Source organism: Carassius auratus, chromosome 3, assembly GCF_003368295.1.
Source record: "Carassius auratus strain Wakin chromosome 3, ASM336829v1, whole genome shotgun sequence".
NCBI classification, from domain to species: domain Eukaryota; kingdom Metazoa; phylum Chordata; class Actinopteri; order Cypriniformes; family Cyprinidae; genus Carassius; species Carassius auratus.
The window spans coordinates 1,449,105-1,466,604 of NC_039245.1; the positions used below are offsets into that span (position 1 = coordinate 1,449,105).

Below are 17,500 nucleotides of genomic sequence, written 5' to 3' on the forward strand. Positions count from 1 at the left end.
GGTGTTTAGATTAAGGTTAGTATGTCTAATAAAATAAAATAACCTCTTTCTCATAGCAATCTGAATCCATGTTTCAGCAAAACCGAACACAAAATGTGAATTCCCAGAGCCAAGCATGTAACAGTAGATTAGGATTTCAAACTTAATGTGCATTCCATAGTCACTAGTCAGAAAAAGGTGCTAATTTAATGTAGTATTTTATTTAACATTACATGCCTGTGTGTACATACATAATACTTTCATGTGCATTAGAAGCTGCAGTATCTTCCTTGAACAGAATTCTGCCGCAAATGCACGGTTCACATTCACAGGTTTATTTGCACCTTTAAGCATGGGCTTGTATCTGTTTCCTGTTTCTTGGTATCAGTTTTTACGAGAAGAGCTTCAGCTCTAGATGTGACATCGCTAATTTGGTATGTGGACATGCTAGCCACAGAAAATAATGAGGTCACATCATGATTTAGCTGAATCAACACTATATTGTCATGGCATGTTGGAAATGTTTTATGAAACATTTCATTCCCATAATAATGTCATATTTTTTACTTTTCCTGTAGTAAAAATGTTATGAAGAACAAGAGAATCCAGTGTGGAAAAAAGAAGTTTAACATGGACCCAAAAAAGGTATGAACCTTGAATCATTTGAGTTGCATGCAACATAACAACGTAATGCATGTTGGGCAACAGCTTCACAGCTATTCAAGGAGATTCAGCTAAACTAGGTTAGAGGAAGAGGGGGTGGAAGGAGACAGAGAAAGATAGAACCACATCCTGTGCTTTCTGTAGAACAAGTAAGCAGAAGCTGCACTGCATTTTCCGAGTAGCTCGTTATAAATGGTCAGTAAAAAAACTGTAGTAACTGCTTTACTAGTCCAGTTTTTATAATTTCTCAAAAAAAAAAATACCTCCCCATGACTGATATGAAACCTGTATATAAAAGATAATGTTTGCGCATTTCACTGATAAAAATGGCAATTGATGTAGCTGATAAACCAACAGCAAATCATGCGTCATGATCTGTATCTTATATCCTGTTTGTTAATTCATTTTTGCTTATAGTATTGCCAATGGTCTGTGGTTATTTCATTGAGTAATTGTGCGCATTTATTTCCAGGGTATTCAGTACCTTGTGGATAATGAGCTTTTGGAGTGGAAACCAGAGGCTGTGGCCGAGTTCCTCTATAAAGAGGAAGGCCTCAACAAAACGGCTATTGGCAACTTTTTAGGAGAAAGGTATGATGATGAGGATGAGGATGTTTGTGGCGCATACTGCTTTCGGCTTTGATATAGAATAAAAAAAGATTATTATTTTTTTTATCCATAGGGAGGAGATCCACCTTCAGACCCTGCAGGCTTTTGTTCACCTTCATGAGTTCTCAAATCTTAATCTGGTTCAGGCTTTGAGGTGAATAGAGAGTCTCTTCTTCCTGTTTCACTCCCATACATCATCCCATATACATATTCAGATAATAACCAATCTTGGGGGAACACAGGCAGTTCCTGTGGAGTTTCCGTCTACCTGGTGAGGCTCAGAAGATCGACCGCATGATGGAGGCCTTTGCTTTGCGCTACTGCACCTGTAACGCTGGGGTTTTTCAGTCCACAGGTAGATTGCCATTATATTTGGAAGACAGGATTTGTATTTGACTGCCAAAAGAAAGAAAACATCCAAATTCAAGAGACATTTTAGAAACCAAATTGGTTATTTTTCCCTATCCAGCCAATGTCTTGTTAATAATTTTTGGGCCTAAAATGTTGTGGGGCCTTTTTGTAATTCTTGCAAATATTACTACATTTCAGTGTTTGACTTTAAAGGCATTAATATATAGTTCCTGAAGTAAATCTAATTGAGAACCATTGTTATAGATTACTTACATCTAGGAAACGTGTGAATGTGTGTGTTGCAGACACCTGTTACATCCTTTCTTTCGCTATCATCATGCTCAACACAAGCTTGCACAACCCCAATGTGAAAGACAAGACTACACTAGAACGTTTCATCAGCATGAACAGAGGAATCAACCATGGAGAAGATCTTCCTGATGAACTACTCGAGGTGAGAGAGGTTTTCAACGCAAGTTTACCAGACCAAACACTCACATCTAGAGTATATGTGATGATATGAAAGTTTTTTTCATTCATATACATTGTTGTTCATAGTTTGAGTTTGAATGCTTTTATTCAGCAAGGTTTACATAAAAATATTAAGCAGCACAACTTATTTTGACATCAATAATAACAAGAAATGTTACTTGAGCAGCATATCAGCATATTAGAATGATTTAAGAAGAATCTTAAGACACTGAAGACTGGAGTAATGACTGCTTAAAATTCAGCTTCGTCATACAGGGATAAAATACATTTTGAACAGTCATGAACATATCCAAAGAAAACATAATTATATTTTTATTTTTAGTTATTTTATAGCATTTTTTCCCCAATCAGTTTTGTCTTATACAATATATTTCTCTTTATTGAAACATCCTGTAGAAACTTTATGAGAGCATTAAGAACGAACCCTTTAAGATCCCAGAAGATGACGGCAATGATCTGACTCACACCTTCTTTAATCCTGACCGAGAGGGCTGGCTTCTAAAAGAAGGTTTGTTTCACTTGTGTACTGTTCATATTCACTAATTGTTGTATGTATTTATAATAGCACAGGAACCAGTACCCATCTTACAAACATGTATTCTTGGAAAATTTTTTCTAGCATTTCCATTAAGTCATGAAAATATTCACATCTTTCTTAAAATGTTTTATTTATTTATTTTTTTGGTTATACATTTTATAATTTTGAAAAGATTAGTATCATTATAAATGTTTCAGGAAAAAAAAAGTTCCATGACAGATGCACAAATAATGTTTTTAAGAACTTTATTAGAGACCAGATAACTTTAAACGAGCGTTCTATTAACATGAAAAACATTTGTTCATGACCTCGGAGTGAAGCTTGTGGCAGCTTCATCGCTATTATAAACTACTCTCAAGGCCTGTTCACACCAAAGACCTTAACTAAAAAGACAACCATAAAGACACAGTTCTAAAAATCGTTCTCAATAATTATAAAATAGCAGAGCCCACACAACAGCAATAACGTTAAATATAGTTGCTCAGAGAAATGTTATCGTTGGAATCACTTTCAGAGCGACTTTTTTCCCAGTTGATGAACGGTAAAAAGTTGACAGCCAATCAGAATCAACCCTGCTATAATGAGCTTGAGAATTTAAAGGAGCAGAGCAGTGCGCGCTTGGAATAAACAGACGTTATCGTCCGCTGGTGTGGACGATAACCATATCTTAATGGTTTTCATAAAACCATGTCTTTATGGTTTTCGTTTTTGGCGTGAACGTGCCTTTAGTATGCATTTTAAATAAGCATTTTACATCAGTTCTGTTGGTATAATTTGATTGGTCCAGCTCAGGCAATCAGGTTAGAGGACTGGAACTAATTGTTATGTGACTGTTCTTTTCTGTCATCTTTGTTTTTCTAAATGTTACTAATAATTCTGGTTAATCCATAGGTGGCAGAATAAAGACCTGGAAGCGGAGGTGGTTCATTTTGACTGACAGCTGTCTCTACTATTTCCAATATACCACTGTTAGTACACCTTTACAAAAATGTCAAGTTCGCTTAGACAAAACAAACCCGTTTAAAATGACTGTTTATCCAACTGTTTTCAAGAATATTAAAAATGAAATCATTCAAAGGCAATCTTTCCCCTCTCCAGGACAAAGAACCAAAAGGAATCATTCCGCTAGAGAACTTAAGTATTAGAGAAGTGGAGGATACAAACAAACAGGTATTTTCCCAATGTTTTTTTCTTTCCATTCCACCTCATATGTTATGACAGATCCATATAGATAGTGTGTTTCTCTAGACTCTATTACACCTGCTGCTTTACGCTTCTTTTAGTCAGCTCTGAGTAATAACTGTACTTCTGCGAGCACATTCTAGACTTGCTCAGATCTTGATTTCTGTTTTTCTTTCATAGTCAGCATCTTGTAATACCGAGTGACATTTAAATGTTTGTGATATGACATGGTATTATAACCGCGGAACGTAACCTTTTAAAAATGACAGCATATGCATTTTGTCTTGTAAAATGTGTTCGTTTAGTTCTGTTTGGAGTTGTTCAGCCCTCATCGTAAAGGAGAGACGATAAAGGCATGTAAAACAGAAACAGACGGGAGAGTTGTGATGGGAAAACATCACTCCTACAGACTCAGTGCTACTTCTGAAGAGGAGCGTGCTGACTGGATCCAGGCCATCAGGTACTAGACAGCACTTCATTCAGCTCAACAAATTAGAAATAAACAGGCTTGATTTGAATGGCACACAACTCTAGCTTGAACCCCCCAAAAAACATTACATCCAGTGTTTACAGATTCAAACCACATCGATAATAAAGTATTAATACAAAATGATATTACTGAAAGTTCATACACAGTGGTGAATTAAAAGCACTTTACACATAAATGATCTAAAACTTGTTCTGTGCTTTTTACCTAATTTTGGTGTAAAAAATGACCATTCTTTTAGAAATTGCTTGTAAATCTCTCATTATGCTATATTATGACTAGTACTATTATCACTTTAGGAAGTGATAGTTTGTAGACTTGATTGATCTGAAAGAATCTCAAAAAAATATTGGGAAGTTGTTATATCATGTGTGATCAAAGTCAGTAAGTTTTAGTCTAATTTTAATTTGTAGTCAAATTTAGTCTAATTAACTTGTATTTATTTGTAGGAATAAGAATCCTCTCTGGGTCCTTTTGAATTCTCTCAAAATGACCAGAACACAACATGACGATTAAAAAAAGAAAAAAATCAAGAAAAGAAAAAAAATCAAGAATATATTACAGACAAATATGATGCAGACGCTAAGATGTAACAATTGACTTTTCATGAGTTTAGCCATGTGTTTTCGTAGGTCATGTGAAAGAGGATGTCAAGTATGTCAGAAATGTGCACACATTTAGTCAAACAATACAATTACAATTCTACAGTATATATGTTAGTATTGACAAGGGAACTGAGAATAAAAAACTGGGCATCGGAGTCTAACCGTTTCCTCTTTTGTTCTTAGAGCTTGTATCACAAAAGACCCTTTCTATGACCTGGCATCTGCACGCAAGAAGAAGATCATCAGCCACACTGAACAACATGACTGAAGCTGAGCAATGATCTTTCTAAACTGTTGCACACAGACTGAAGTACCAACAGAAGCCGATAGGGACGTTGAGGGTTACAGTGGACTGAATGAGCTGGAAATGATGAATGAGGTTCTCAGCCCTCCCTCTCACCACTCGGAGGTCACCGCTGCTGTGTGTGCAGCCTCAGCGTTCGCTTACACGCGGGTGTTGTGGTCCGGCTTTCTGTAGAAAAAGATTTTCCTATTTATTTGACGCTTACGAGAAATGTTGCAGTAAAAAGCCTGGCAAAGATTTTATCTGTATATCTAAACATGAAACAGTTTGTATTGTGTTCTTGGTAACTGTAGGATTTTTCTGCTCCTGTTTAAGTGAGAGTTCCATTTTATTTTCAATGAAAAACATTTCAACTAAGCTACATTTCAAAGCATTTTTTTCTTTTTGTATCTTTCCATTTGACTAACACACATTTGTCATTTTTGGAACTGTAGGATTTGTAAGAATCTAATTAATATGTATATCTTGTAAATATTGTGATGCCAGTTAGCATTAAGATTTATCAGGATGAAGCTGTCCATGTTGTGTACATAATAAATTACTTATTTAATGAATGTACCATTATTTGATATTAAGCAAATGTCATTTCAGATATGTCCCGACCATGTTATTAAAATATATATGTTCTTCAGCCTCGTTTTCACCAAGTAATGGGCACATTTTCCCAGCAGAGGGCACCGATGGTCAAGCTAAATAAAGTCCACCATGTACAAATGTATGTGAGTGTACATAAACTGCAGGGATTATGAAGATTGACTATAATATCAATTATACAAGGTGGAATTGTGATATTTTAGCCCTATTATACCCTTTCTCCCATTATTTAAATGGAAGAAAGTATCCATAGTTTACTTGAATACGCTATATTTGGATGAGTTTTTCAAGCCTGACTGTTTCAAAAACATTTGAAATTATGCTCTAGTCTATTGAAAAAAAAAAAAAGACATTTGAACTCTGAAGGACTTTACAGTTGCTTCCTTTGCAACATCTGTACTGCACTTGTGGTCTACAAAAGCACACTCCCTTCTTCCTGTGTATCATTTCCTTTATCTCTGCCAATGTGCTCACCATCTCTTCAACTCTTTCTGTCATTTCTCTTGCAAGACTGAAAACTCCCTCTTCTAAAATGTCAAAAGAACTGTATTTACATCGAGTGCAAACTCTGCAGTTGTGCACTATTTGGTGATCAATTAGACTTAAGTGTCTGGCTCAAGGTCATGTAGGTCACTGGTTTAACATACATGCTTTAGCAACACATTGTAATACTCTTAACAAACAAGGGTAGGCAAATGTCACACCCATGTTAGCCTAAGAGATCTGGTGACGCATTGCTGATGATGTCAGCATGGTCAGGTACTGTGGATGTCACCTTAAGAACAGCTTAGTTTCGGCTGTTTTATATTGTCTTGAATGGCTACAATTCAACAGTAAATACAAACCATTGTACAGGTACATCTCAATAAATTAGAATGTCATGGAAAAGTTAATTTCTGTAATTCAACTAAAATTGTGAAACTTGTGTATTACATTTAATGCACACAGACTGAAGTAGTTTAAGTACTTAATTATTTTCATTGTGATGATTTTGGTTCACATGTAAAAAAAAAAAAAAAAAAAACTAATTCACAACAAATCTCAACAAATTAGAATATTTCATAAGACCTAGAAAAAAATTGTGAATTGTTGGCCTTCTGGAAAGTATGTTCATTTACTCTACATGTACTCAATACTTGGTAGGTGCTCACTTTGCTTTAATTATGGCCTCAATTTGGCGTGGCATGGAGGTGATCAGTTTGTGGCACTGCTGAGGTGGTATGGAAGCCCAGGTAATTTTTTTTTTAATTCTCTGTGGGGTTCAGGTCTGGTGAGTTTGCTGGCCAGTCAAGCACAACAACACCATGGTAATTTAACCAACTTTTGGTGCTTTTGGCAGTGTGGGCAGGTGCCAAATCCTGCTAGAAAATAAAATCAGCATCTTCAAAGAGCTGGTCTGCAGAAGGAAGCATGAAGTGCTCCAAAATTTATTGGTAAATGGTGCAGTGACTTTGGTTTTCAAAAAACACAATGGACCAACACCGGCAGATGATATTGCACCCCAAATCATCACAGATTGTGGAAACTTAACACTGGACTTCAAGCAACTTGGGCTATGAACTTCTTCACCCTTCCTCCTGACTCTAAGGCCTTGATTTCCAAATGAAATACAAAACTTGCTCTCATCTGAAAAGGTGGACCACTGGGCAACAGTCCAGTTTTTCTTTGCCTTAGCCCAGGTAAGACACCCCTGATGTTGTCTGTGGTTCAGGAGTGGCTTAACAAGAGGAATACAACAACTGTAGCCAAATTCCTTGACACATCTGAATGCCTTAACCTCAGCCTCAGTCCATTCCTTGTGAAGTCCACTCAAATTTTTGAATCGATTTTGCTAGACAATCCTCATAAGGCTGCGGTTCTCTCTGCTTTTGTGCATCTTTTTCTTCCACACTTTTTCCTTCCACTCAACTTTCTGTTAACATCCTTGGATACAGCACTCTGTGAACAGCCACTTTCTCTGTCAATGAATGTATGTAGCTTACCCACCATGTGAAGGGGGTCAATGATTGTCTTCTGGACAACTGTCAGATCAGCAGTCTTCCTCATGATTGATTCAATACACGAGTTTCACAATTTGAGTTGAATTACTGAAATAAATGAAATTTTCCATCACATTCTAATTCATTGAGATGCACCTGTATAAACTGAACATTCAGTCTGTCCATGAATCACCTGAGAGGTGTTCAGATAATGTCAGTAGTGTTTTCAGTAGTCTGACCGGTCTTTTGAACGGAATAGAATAATAATATAACATAATATTATATAATAATCCCCTAACAGCAGGGTGAATTAAGGTAACCTGTGCCACTTAAGATAGAATTTATGTAACTTGGGCAACACTGAGATGACTGTCAAAAGGTGGCCCAATTTACAAGAATATTTTTTTAAAAATACTCTAAACTAAGTGTTCATCATTTTTCAAAGGACTAACCCAAAATTTTATTTGGGGGAAAAATGCCAGCAGTATACTCACAAATGTTCAGTACCTTAACTAGCAGATATATTTTCTATATTTCATGTTCTAGTGCCTAAGAAGTTGCTGCATTAATCAAAAAAATTAGATATGGTACTAGTTTTTCAATAGTTGTCATTTTCTAAGCATACGAACTTCATATATTTATTTATTGATAAAAAAACAAAAAAACAAACCTTGCATAACATCTATCGTTTCACATAGAACACATTTCTTTGCCTTCTACTGTGCTGCGTTGTAATTGTTTTTTGTTCAGTTCAGTTCAGTTACATTTGATTAATATAACACATTTAAAAACAACCATGGTTAACCAAAGTGCTTAATTTCCGAAAAAATTAAACATGCAAAACAGATGTCTGCTTTTTTTATTCAAAAAAAAAAAAAAAAAAAACCTTATCATGACGTTCTTAAACATTCCACTGTGTTCTTTTTGAATCTTTAATGTCAAGAATGTGTTGTGTGTGAATTCTTAGAGGAACAGTACAGAAATTTATATTGATAACATAATAAAAGTGTACAAATCATTCCATGCAAACATAAAGCCACAAGTTTTAGATTGCTGGACTGTATTTTTATTTATATTTTGTACAAACTGATATAATGAAGATGACATCACAGTAACAACATTTCAGCAAAATCTCAAGGGCAAAAAAGTTTCTAATTCACTTTCAAACACCAATGCAGCGATTTCAGGTGAACTAATTAAACCTGCATGGGGAACCTTTTCACCCTAAAGCAAAACTCCCAATCTTACAGATTCCTATTGAAATGGCTGAATTTCATCTGGAAAATTTTGCTGAGCCATGGTAAAAGAGACTGCACCTTTAATGGTAACCGATCACTCATGTTTTTATTTGTAATCGGTCAGCTTTGCTGTGGAGCTTTTCCCACAGACTTGAGGATTGGGTGAGTGCAACTGATTAGGACTGGGTAAATATGCAGGGCAGAGATCTGCTAAAGAGGAAATATGTGTAACATGCTACATTTTCAGAGTCTTATATTCATACAGTTGATCTCAGCAGTCCTCCTATGAGCTCTGTAACTGGCAGGAGGTCACATGATCATTGTATGCTCACTTTAGTTCAGTCTTTTTTTTTTCTGACACCAGCTCCTCGCAGTGTCAGCAGCACTTCCATTTAAACACAGCACTAATACTTAGTTTTTCAGCTGACAGCTGAATCAATATTATTTTAGGGAGAATCATTATCTACATCTTGTCTAAACAAAAAAATTTAACAGTTTATAAAGTTAATATTCTCATTGAAACCTGTCCTAGTATCCAAAGTCCTGATCTATAAGCACATGTTCTTGTTGATTCCTCTAGCAGAAATGCCTCAGGACTGAATACAGGCCTTCTTCTGGTTCCGCCTCCGCCCTTTCAGGCCTGAAAAGAAACAAAAGATGTCAAACAAATCTTAAATATTTAATTATGGCTGTATGAATAATCTAAATAGAACTGATATGCGTTAAATCATAAAGGCTGCAACTGAAATAATTAAATAGATGCATGCTTCAGAGTGAAGCGTGGCACTGCGTTCTTATACTTTTGCTGCATCTCAGTGTCGCCTCAATTGAGCACTTTAATATTCATTAGGGAACACAACATCATCTTCTCATACTTTTATGGAAAAATGTTGAAAAATGAAATTATAATATTTAGTAGATATTAGTTTTGTGATTTTATAGTTTAATTATATTATAGTAATGTAATAAAATGTAATATTTTATATATTATTTCTCAAATACTTTTTCTCAAATAATACTACAAGAGTAATATATATATATATATATATATATATATATATATATATATATATATATATATATATATATATATATATATATATATATATATATATAATAGTAATAATAGATAAATGGCAATAAATGATTGTTATTGCTATTATAAATGATCAATGTTGATGTATTATCACACAATCTTGGCCAAATTGTGTAGCCCTACAAACAAACAATCCTACAATGTTTTTAAATCATATTTTAAATTGCAATCGCAATTTTGATCCAAAAACCAGCACACAATTTTTTTTCTTCTCCAAAATATGCAGCCCTTAAATTCAAAACATCACACTTCTTGAAAATGCTGTACATGAGTATAGTCAGGATACACACCGTCCTCGCCATCTGTGGCAATAGTCTGAAGAGAAACACTCCTGGGACCCATTTTGTTCTTCTTGAGTTTAAACTTCACCTGTGGTGGATTCTCTATGAACTCAAATGTGTCTTCAACTTCACCAGTGCTGTCAGTCTCTGAGATCTTGCGAGGAGCGGGAGTAACGTGTTTGGATGTGTCTTCTTGCTCATTAACATGATTGGCCAACCAAGATGCTTCCTTGGAGTTGCTGGTAACCTTAACATCTGTATGACTGATCTGTTTTGCACCCGTGATGGGTTGTTTTGTGCTTTGATGGGTTGTTTTAGAGAGAGGGTCTGGACTCTGGTTGTTTGCTCTGCCTTTCAAGAAATGCCGAAAGGAAGAGCGCTGCTTTTTAGAACCAAACTGCAAAAGCTTCTTCCCATCGCCCTTATTATCCTCTGTCCCATCCGGGGATGTAGGGGACTGTGGACGTACATGATCCCCATTTGTGTAGATTAATTTTTCCATGTTATTCACAGGGGCATGGTCAACATAGTCTCTCAGCTTAGTAAGATCCTGCAGGGAGCCAGTCACACCTAGACTGTTTCCAACGACTAAAGAGTACTTGGGATTATGGTATTTATGTGCAGGCACCTTTAGGTTGGCCTCTTTGGAGTCCTCTACAGAGATCTGGAAGCGTGACATGGATACAGGAACTGTGAGTTTGTTGGGTTCCGCTGGCGTTTTCAGCACAGGAACTGACAGGGCCGGCTTACAGATGTGAAACTCACGATACAGGTCCACCGTATCAGACACAGCGTACAGCTCTCTGAAGTCATTGTCGAAGAAGTCAACAACTTGTCCTGACATCACCGTGATTGTGTTGCGGTTCATCCTAGAGGAACTCCACGTAAAACTATAAAGATGGGAATGATACAGAAAATGGAATGACAAAAAGAGTGAACAAATGTACAACAATGGTAGACAAAACTGCAAGACGTAGTGTTTGCTCTACTGTATATACGAACCTGTATGATCCAAACATCACTTTCTCGCCATCAACCAACATGTACTTTGAGCACAGTGATCCTGGCAGACGACCAAAGGACAGTGGCATGCCTGAGCCCCTCACGGTTCGCACACGCAGGTTCTGAAAGAGCAGAAAGAGAGAAAATATGCCTACACTGCATCATTTCTGGTCTCACACAACTGTGTTCAATAACATCATGTTCAGTTATCAGAGGATTGCTCTAAAAGAATAAAGAAAGATCCGTTTTATCCAGCCACAACGGACTCCAGAGTTTTTAATGGAAATATATTGCCAACATTAGCACAAGAGCTTGCTTTGTGTAGAATTTCAATTATGTGTGTAAATGTGGATGTCAGGATAGACACGAAGCCGTTAAAACACCCAGTCATTCGTGACCAAAGTCTTAGCTAAGATCAATATTATACTGTCTGACTTACAGCAAAAGTATGCTTTGACTTTTATCCAAGATCTCATTGGATGAAAAAAGGTTGTTAAAAGGTAATAATGATCATAACTATATCTTTGACTGATGTTTTAATCATTGTTCTAGCGTCCAAAAGTCAGCTGTAACAATAACATTCAGATGAACTTTTTCCAGCTGATGAACGCTAAAACATTGACAGCCAGTCAGAATCCACCTGACTTTAAAGAGCTTGCACATTAAAAGCAGCAGAAAACAAAACTACCGTGCTTATAATAAATGCAATGTTATCATCTGTTGTTGTGGCTGATATAGATACTGTTATCTTTATAGTTACTGTTGGTGTGAGCGGACCCTTGGTATAAGGAAATGAGGAATGAGGCATCGGAGCAACACACCTGACATGGGCAAATATCCGAGGTGAAGTCGGTAACGACAGGTTAATAAAACGAAATCCTTGCACACAGAGGTGTAGCGGTTTCATTTGCACACTGAGGACTTGAACGAAAGGAATACTGTAGCGACAAAAGGACTTTAAGTACAAGGCTGGCATGGATGAGGAAAAAGCAGAAGCGTGAGAGATGAGAGCACTCCACAACTCTCCTAAATGAGATCAAGTTGCCTTTTTCTTAGTTCTGTTCAAATCTGCAGATCCTCTTTCAGGAAATAACAATGCTGAATTATCCAACTCTATTGCTCAGTGTAAAGCGTCAGATGAAAAGCCCTAGTGTCCCATCTAAAACAATCCACATGGATAAGGTTTGTTGGCAGTATTAGGGACAGTCTTGCAGAAAGAGCTGAGTTTCATTCCACAGCGCTGTTGTGTGTGTGCACAGCGGATCAGGAAGTCTGTTGAACCCTGTGGCAACAGCTCCAGAATCTTCCTGAGTTTCAAGTTGACACAGATCCTTTAAAGGTCAGCTGACAATCTGTTAACGTGCGTCTGGGTGAGATATGGTGAGTCACGTGTTCAACGTTTGACAACTTTACCAGCAAAGCCTGATAGGGCACGTCTGACACTCTGAATATTGCTAACATACACACATTATGATGTTTTGCTAACACGTGTCTTCACTCTAACTGGCATTGTGTGACCAAATAAAAGAGCAACAGGGATCATGTAGGTTTACTGATGGCTAATGTTAAGAAATAAAAATCGAATGGGGTTGAAGAACAGACACCGTTTTTTATACTGTAAAAGTTAAAAGTTTTAATAGTCTTGTTAAGATTTCAAATGTTTATCTTTAAACTCCATGGACTTAACAGTCAAGTTTATTTTATCATTAAAAATAATAATAAAATTGCACCTCTTAAATGTGTTAAATAAATAAGATTATATAATAAAATAAAACATTTAAAGACCTTTAAATATAGAATTTGATTATTTTGGAATTTGGTGCAAAATATGATCCTGACGTCAGATTCAGAGTGGTACATTATCTACAACATTAAAATTACATTTCAGTTTCAATTGAAATCAAAATGAAGTAATTTTTACCAAAATATTTTGTATTGTGATATTATTTATGGGCAAATGTACATTTTTGACCTCCAATGTGCATTGTCACAATGCATCCAAATGTTTTACTTTTACTATTCACATTATTTTAGAATATTACGATTATTTTTGCTAAGATACAGACATTTTAAGTATTTGTTTGCATTAAAATCATAAATTAAAATCAGTACAACAAATACTACCATGATGCATAAATATATATAAAAAATTATGATAATAATTTTATTATGGAAATTAGATTTATTTTTTATTATGGTAGTAAGAATAGAAGATTTGTGTGTGTGTGTGTGTTTAATTTTATTAATAATTTGTGCTCAACTATCAAACGTAATGCCACAAAATAATCGCCCTAAAATTGGCTTCATTTTTGTTTAATGCAGAGACAGCTTCAATTGTTATCCCTCACCCTCAGGTGCTGTGCAGAAATCTGCAGTCTGCTGCTCATGTCCAGGAAGTGCGGCAAGCCGTTCTCCTCCAGCAGCAGATACACAGCCACCCCTCTCTTACTCGCAGCGTCTAACAGATCCTGCAGGATCAGCAGGTCCGTCAACAGGTCCATGACCACTGCAACCAACTGAAAACCAAGTGAAACCAGACAGTGGTTAGAGCTTAGCTTATAAAATTAGTTTATCATTGCATCTGCTTTGAGGCAAGTACAAGCCACATTGGGCATTTCTGATGAAGACTCTTTCTGCAGACAATCTGTTTAAAAATTTGTTTGAATGAACATGTGAAATCTCGTACAGATGGAGGGATAACGCCGAGCAGACACTCTCCAGTTCAAACACAAAATGAATTACAAGCTATTTATGAAAAAAGCAGTCAATCTGGGTCAAAGGACACATGTGTTATATATAAACCACACACTGCAGTGTTTTAACAAATAAAATGCAAACTAGGTCAGCAAACTCATCATGACTTGGAAAAACAAGTTTAAATTTATTGAGTCAATTCAAAGCCTATTTAAAGCTCTAAATGTTTTAAGGTTAGGCCTCAGTCCCTTCTTCATCCTCACTGACTTGCAGAGCAAATGTATGTAAATAAGAACGAAACAATTTGCATTAAAGAGAAAACACAGATAACAGCCGGACAGGAGTGTCGGTTGACTCACTTTTGATAACACAGATTCAGTTCTGCTGCTGAAACCAAAAACATATGAAAATGACATGTTATATAGATCATAAACTATTCTTCAGACACGGAACTAATAACAGTTGTAAGCTTCTTGCGCAAATTACAGTACAAGGAAATGTTATTTTTAACATTTTCAGTCAAGCATGTTTCTATCGGTTTCTCAAGAGGACAGCGTCTGCTTCACATGACTTCACATGACTTCAGAAATATGTCTTCTGAGAGCGTCAGGATCGACCTGAATAATGTGTAAATACCATGTCCTGTGGACACAGTCTAAGGTTAACATTGACAGCTGATTTCCTGAAACTAAAATGAAACTCTAGTCAGCAATCGGCTGTGAACTTTTTAAAGCAGATCTAAATATCACCCAGTTAAAGATTACTGGACAGTAACTCGATAAATGTACCCAGAATGTGAACCGTATACAGTGCGATTCTTCTGTTTTTCTTATAGATGAATAGTAAAGTAACAATTTAGCACAGTTTAGTTACAAAAAACTGTATAAAAAGTGTAACTAGAAAACAAAACAAGGGCAGCACCTGTCAGAATATCATTAACTCGGTTTGAAAAGTGCATTTGAATACGTTTCATTGCAACCCACCAACAATAAAGTATCTACAATAAAATTAACCAGCTATATTTCATACTGTATTCATTTTACTGCTACCAACAGAGATGGCTTATTAAAATCAGGTCCAAAAATCATAAGGATCTAAGCATTATCTCGGGATGTATGACAGATTGATGATGTATGAGAGGAAACAGAACACAGTGTGTGTGTAAATGACTTTTGACTTGAGGCCTCTGGCAGTGTGATTGACAAGGCACTCAAGGCTACACGAGGGTGATTTCCTGAATGATTATTACTTCACTCTTATGACTGAAACTCATCATACTGCTCAAAAGCTTAGAGATATTTCTATACATACTACCTGATCTCTCTCCTCTGTTTTTTTGGGGGAAACTGGTCTTTCTGAGAAGATTTTCTTTTCAATAGTTACTTATTATTCTAATAACAATTCCATCATTAGATTGAATAATTACATCAACATTTGTTTACATCAAATTAAATGAATATATTTGCTAATTCTCAGTTTTGCAACATACAGTATGTATACTTTTTAGATTTCATTTAAAGGTTTTTGTTTCATATTGATTTGTAGGACTAAAGGCCAATGTTTATTCAAGGTGATTTCCAAATAAGATCTCAGAGCTATTACGCAATTAAACGGCACTCCAGTGAAATACCCACAGCCCCAGGGGGCCAGGCCTCAGCAGTTTCTGAAGAAATGTGCCTTCTTCAGCAAACAACAGCTGCTGAACTTAATTCTTAAGATTTGTACTTAACTTTATCTGATTGTTCCTTCTTCCGTATTCCCACAACTTTAGTTGTTTTAAAACAGTCAGGTCAGAGTTAAATGTTCATTATTTTATTAAAAGATGATCTTATGCTCAGTGAAAGGAACACGATCACATGACTGACAATTAACTTCAGAGTATGTCATAATGACAGCCCCGTATAAACTTACAGTGAAGCTGTAAGTCAAATCATGCGAATCATACAATTAAAACCAATAAATCTATAAAACATCTTAGATATGACTTCGCATAAGCCAGGACACATAACTTATTTCCTTAAAATGAACTATTTTGGTTACTACTTTATTTGTTAGTATTTATCCTGTACTCCATTAGTGACTAGTACAGTATATCTATTTTTTTTTATTTCACTATTTGATTTCAAAGTGAGGATCTATGGTTCAAATATCAACTATTCACTTCCAACTAGTAACCAGTTTTACGATTAAGGCTTCTGTAACTTCTAGTAACTCTTCCAAAAGATACTAGTATCCAATTCAGTACACATACATTTTTATTGGATAAAAGTACCCATGTTTGAGACACAGACTTATAGTATTTATCCCAGCAGTAACATTTCATATCTCACTAGTTACTTCACTGACTTTTTCTGTCTGTTTAATGAATGGTGGTACATTTGAGTAGAAACAATGGGAATACACAACTTGGTGTAATAAACACGTACTATTGACTATTCAATTACTACCAGGAAAACTATATAATGAAAATCTCTTGGAAATGGACTAGTTAACTAACTACAGACACTATTGAAGAAGTGTTGAACTGGATGAGGACATCACTGAATCATCAATGAACTGAGCTTAACTGAAAAATTGACTGTTTATTATTGTCCTCTTGCATTATTGACAAATTATTTTCCTGACAATCTGTATTGTATAAAGCACTATAAATAAAGGTGACTTGACTAGTAACTAAGTACTTATATCTGAAGAATAGTTACTAGCTACAGCTATTTGAATAGCTACAAGCAACACACAAGTTAAAAATATTGTATTTTTTTTAAGCCTTGCAAAACAAAACAGTGCAAATAGTAACCAGTAACAATAGGATAGTTACTTCTGTACTATTAGATACTACTGTACTATTATAATGCATATGTATGATTACTAATTGAACAGATACAGGTCACTAAGTAGTCTACTGATTACTAATAAATAGTTATTAGTGGAATTTTAATTAATCTCCTAATTAGGCTATTATTGGAATACTTAGCTCTACTAGTAAAAAAAAGAAAAAAAAATGGTAGTAGGAATAGTTGGTAGACGGCTATGGTCGCTTACCTTCGTGGATTCTTGAATGAGTCTGCGGACCACCTCTTTAATATGCGGACTGTTGTTTTTGGATGGGTGGGTGTAAACCGACACCCGAGTTACCCCTTTGTAATGACCGTTGCTAGGCCAACCGATGTCTAGCGGAGGGATCTCCGTATCTGACATGGTCGGCCAGTAGGTTGAGTGAACACCTGAGTCTTCACTTGTATCGTGGGGCGACCGTGAGCTGCAGATGTCCGAGTCACTGTCATATTCCTGGAAGGTGTCCCGCATCCATTTGATTTCCCTTGCAGAGAGAAAGTCTTTAATATTATCCTCTTTGAGGCGCATCTTGAACGCGCCATCCCCGTCCTTCAAGAGCTGCTCGAGCGCG

General features: G+C 36.0%; 2 protein-coding genes across 2 annotated transcripts in view; one reads left to right on the top strand and one right to left on the bottom strand.

Annotated features, from left to right (window-relative positions):
• LOC113042861 (cytohesin-3-like) overlaps positions 1 to 5,858 on the top strand; it is a 7,789-nt gene extending 1,931 nt beyond the window's left edge. The window contains exons 5-14 of the mRNA XM_026201852.1: positions 558 to 624; positions 1,115 to 1,233; positions 1,325 to 1,405; positions 1,494 to 1,606; positions 1,908 to 2,056; positions 2,491 to 2,602; positions 3,524 to 3,600; positions 3,731 to 3,802; positions 4,120 to 4,274; positions 5,090 to 5,858. Of these exons, the coding sequence (XP_026057637.1) occupies positions 558 to 624; positions 1,115 to 1,233; positions 1,325 to 1,405; positions 1,494 to 1,606; positions 1,908 to 2,056; positions 2,491 to 2,602; positions 3,524 to 3,600; positions 3,731 to 3,802; positions 4,120 to 4,274; positions 5,090 to 5,174 (1,030 nt within the window). The 3' untranslated portion in view covers positions 5,175 to 5,858. The remainder of the gene's footprint in view (positions 1 to 557; positions 625 to 1,114; positions 1,234 to 1,324; positions 1,406 to 1,493; positions 1,607 to 1,907; positions 2,057 to 2,490; positions 2,603 to 3,523; positions 3,601 to 3,730; positions 3,803 to 4,119; positions 4,275 to 5,089) is intronic.
• A 2,867-nt stretch (positions 5,859 to 8,725) lies between these two features.
• Positions 8,726 to 17,500, bottom strand: part of LOC113042877 (protein FAM83F-like) — a 9,217-nt gene continuing 442 nt past the window's right edge. Inside the window, exons 1-5 of the mRNA XM_026201878.1 lie at positions 17,137 to 17,500; positions 13,749 to 13,916; positions 11,401 to 11,522; positions 10,408 to 11,288; positions 8,726 to 9,661 (exon numbers count right to left, since the gene is read on the bottom strand). The exon at positions 17,137 to 17,500 is cut by the window's right edge and continues 442 nt beyond it. Of these exons, the coding sequence (XP_026057663.1) occupies positions 9,612 to 9,661; positions 10,408 to 11,288; positions 11,401 to 11,522; positions 13,749 to 13,916; positions 17,137 to 17,500 (1,585 nt within the window). The 3' untranslated portion in view covers positions 8,726 to 9,611. The remainder of the gene's footprint in view (positions 9,662 to 10,407; positions 11,289 to 11,400; positions 11,523 to 13,748; positions 13,917 to 17,136) is intronic.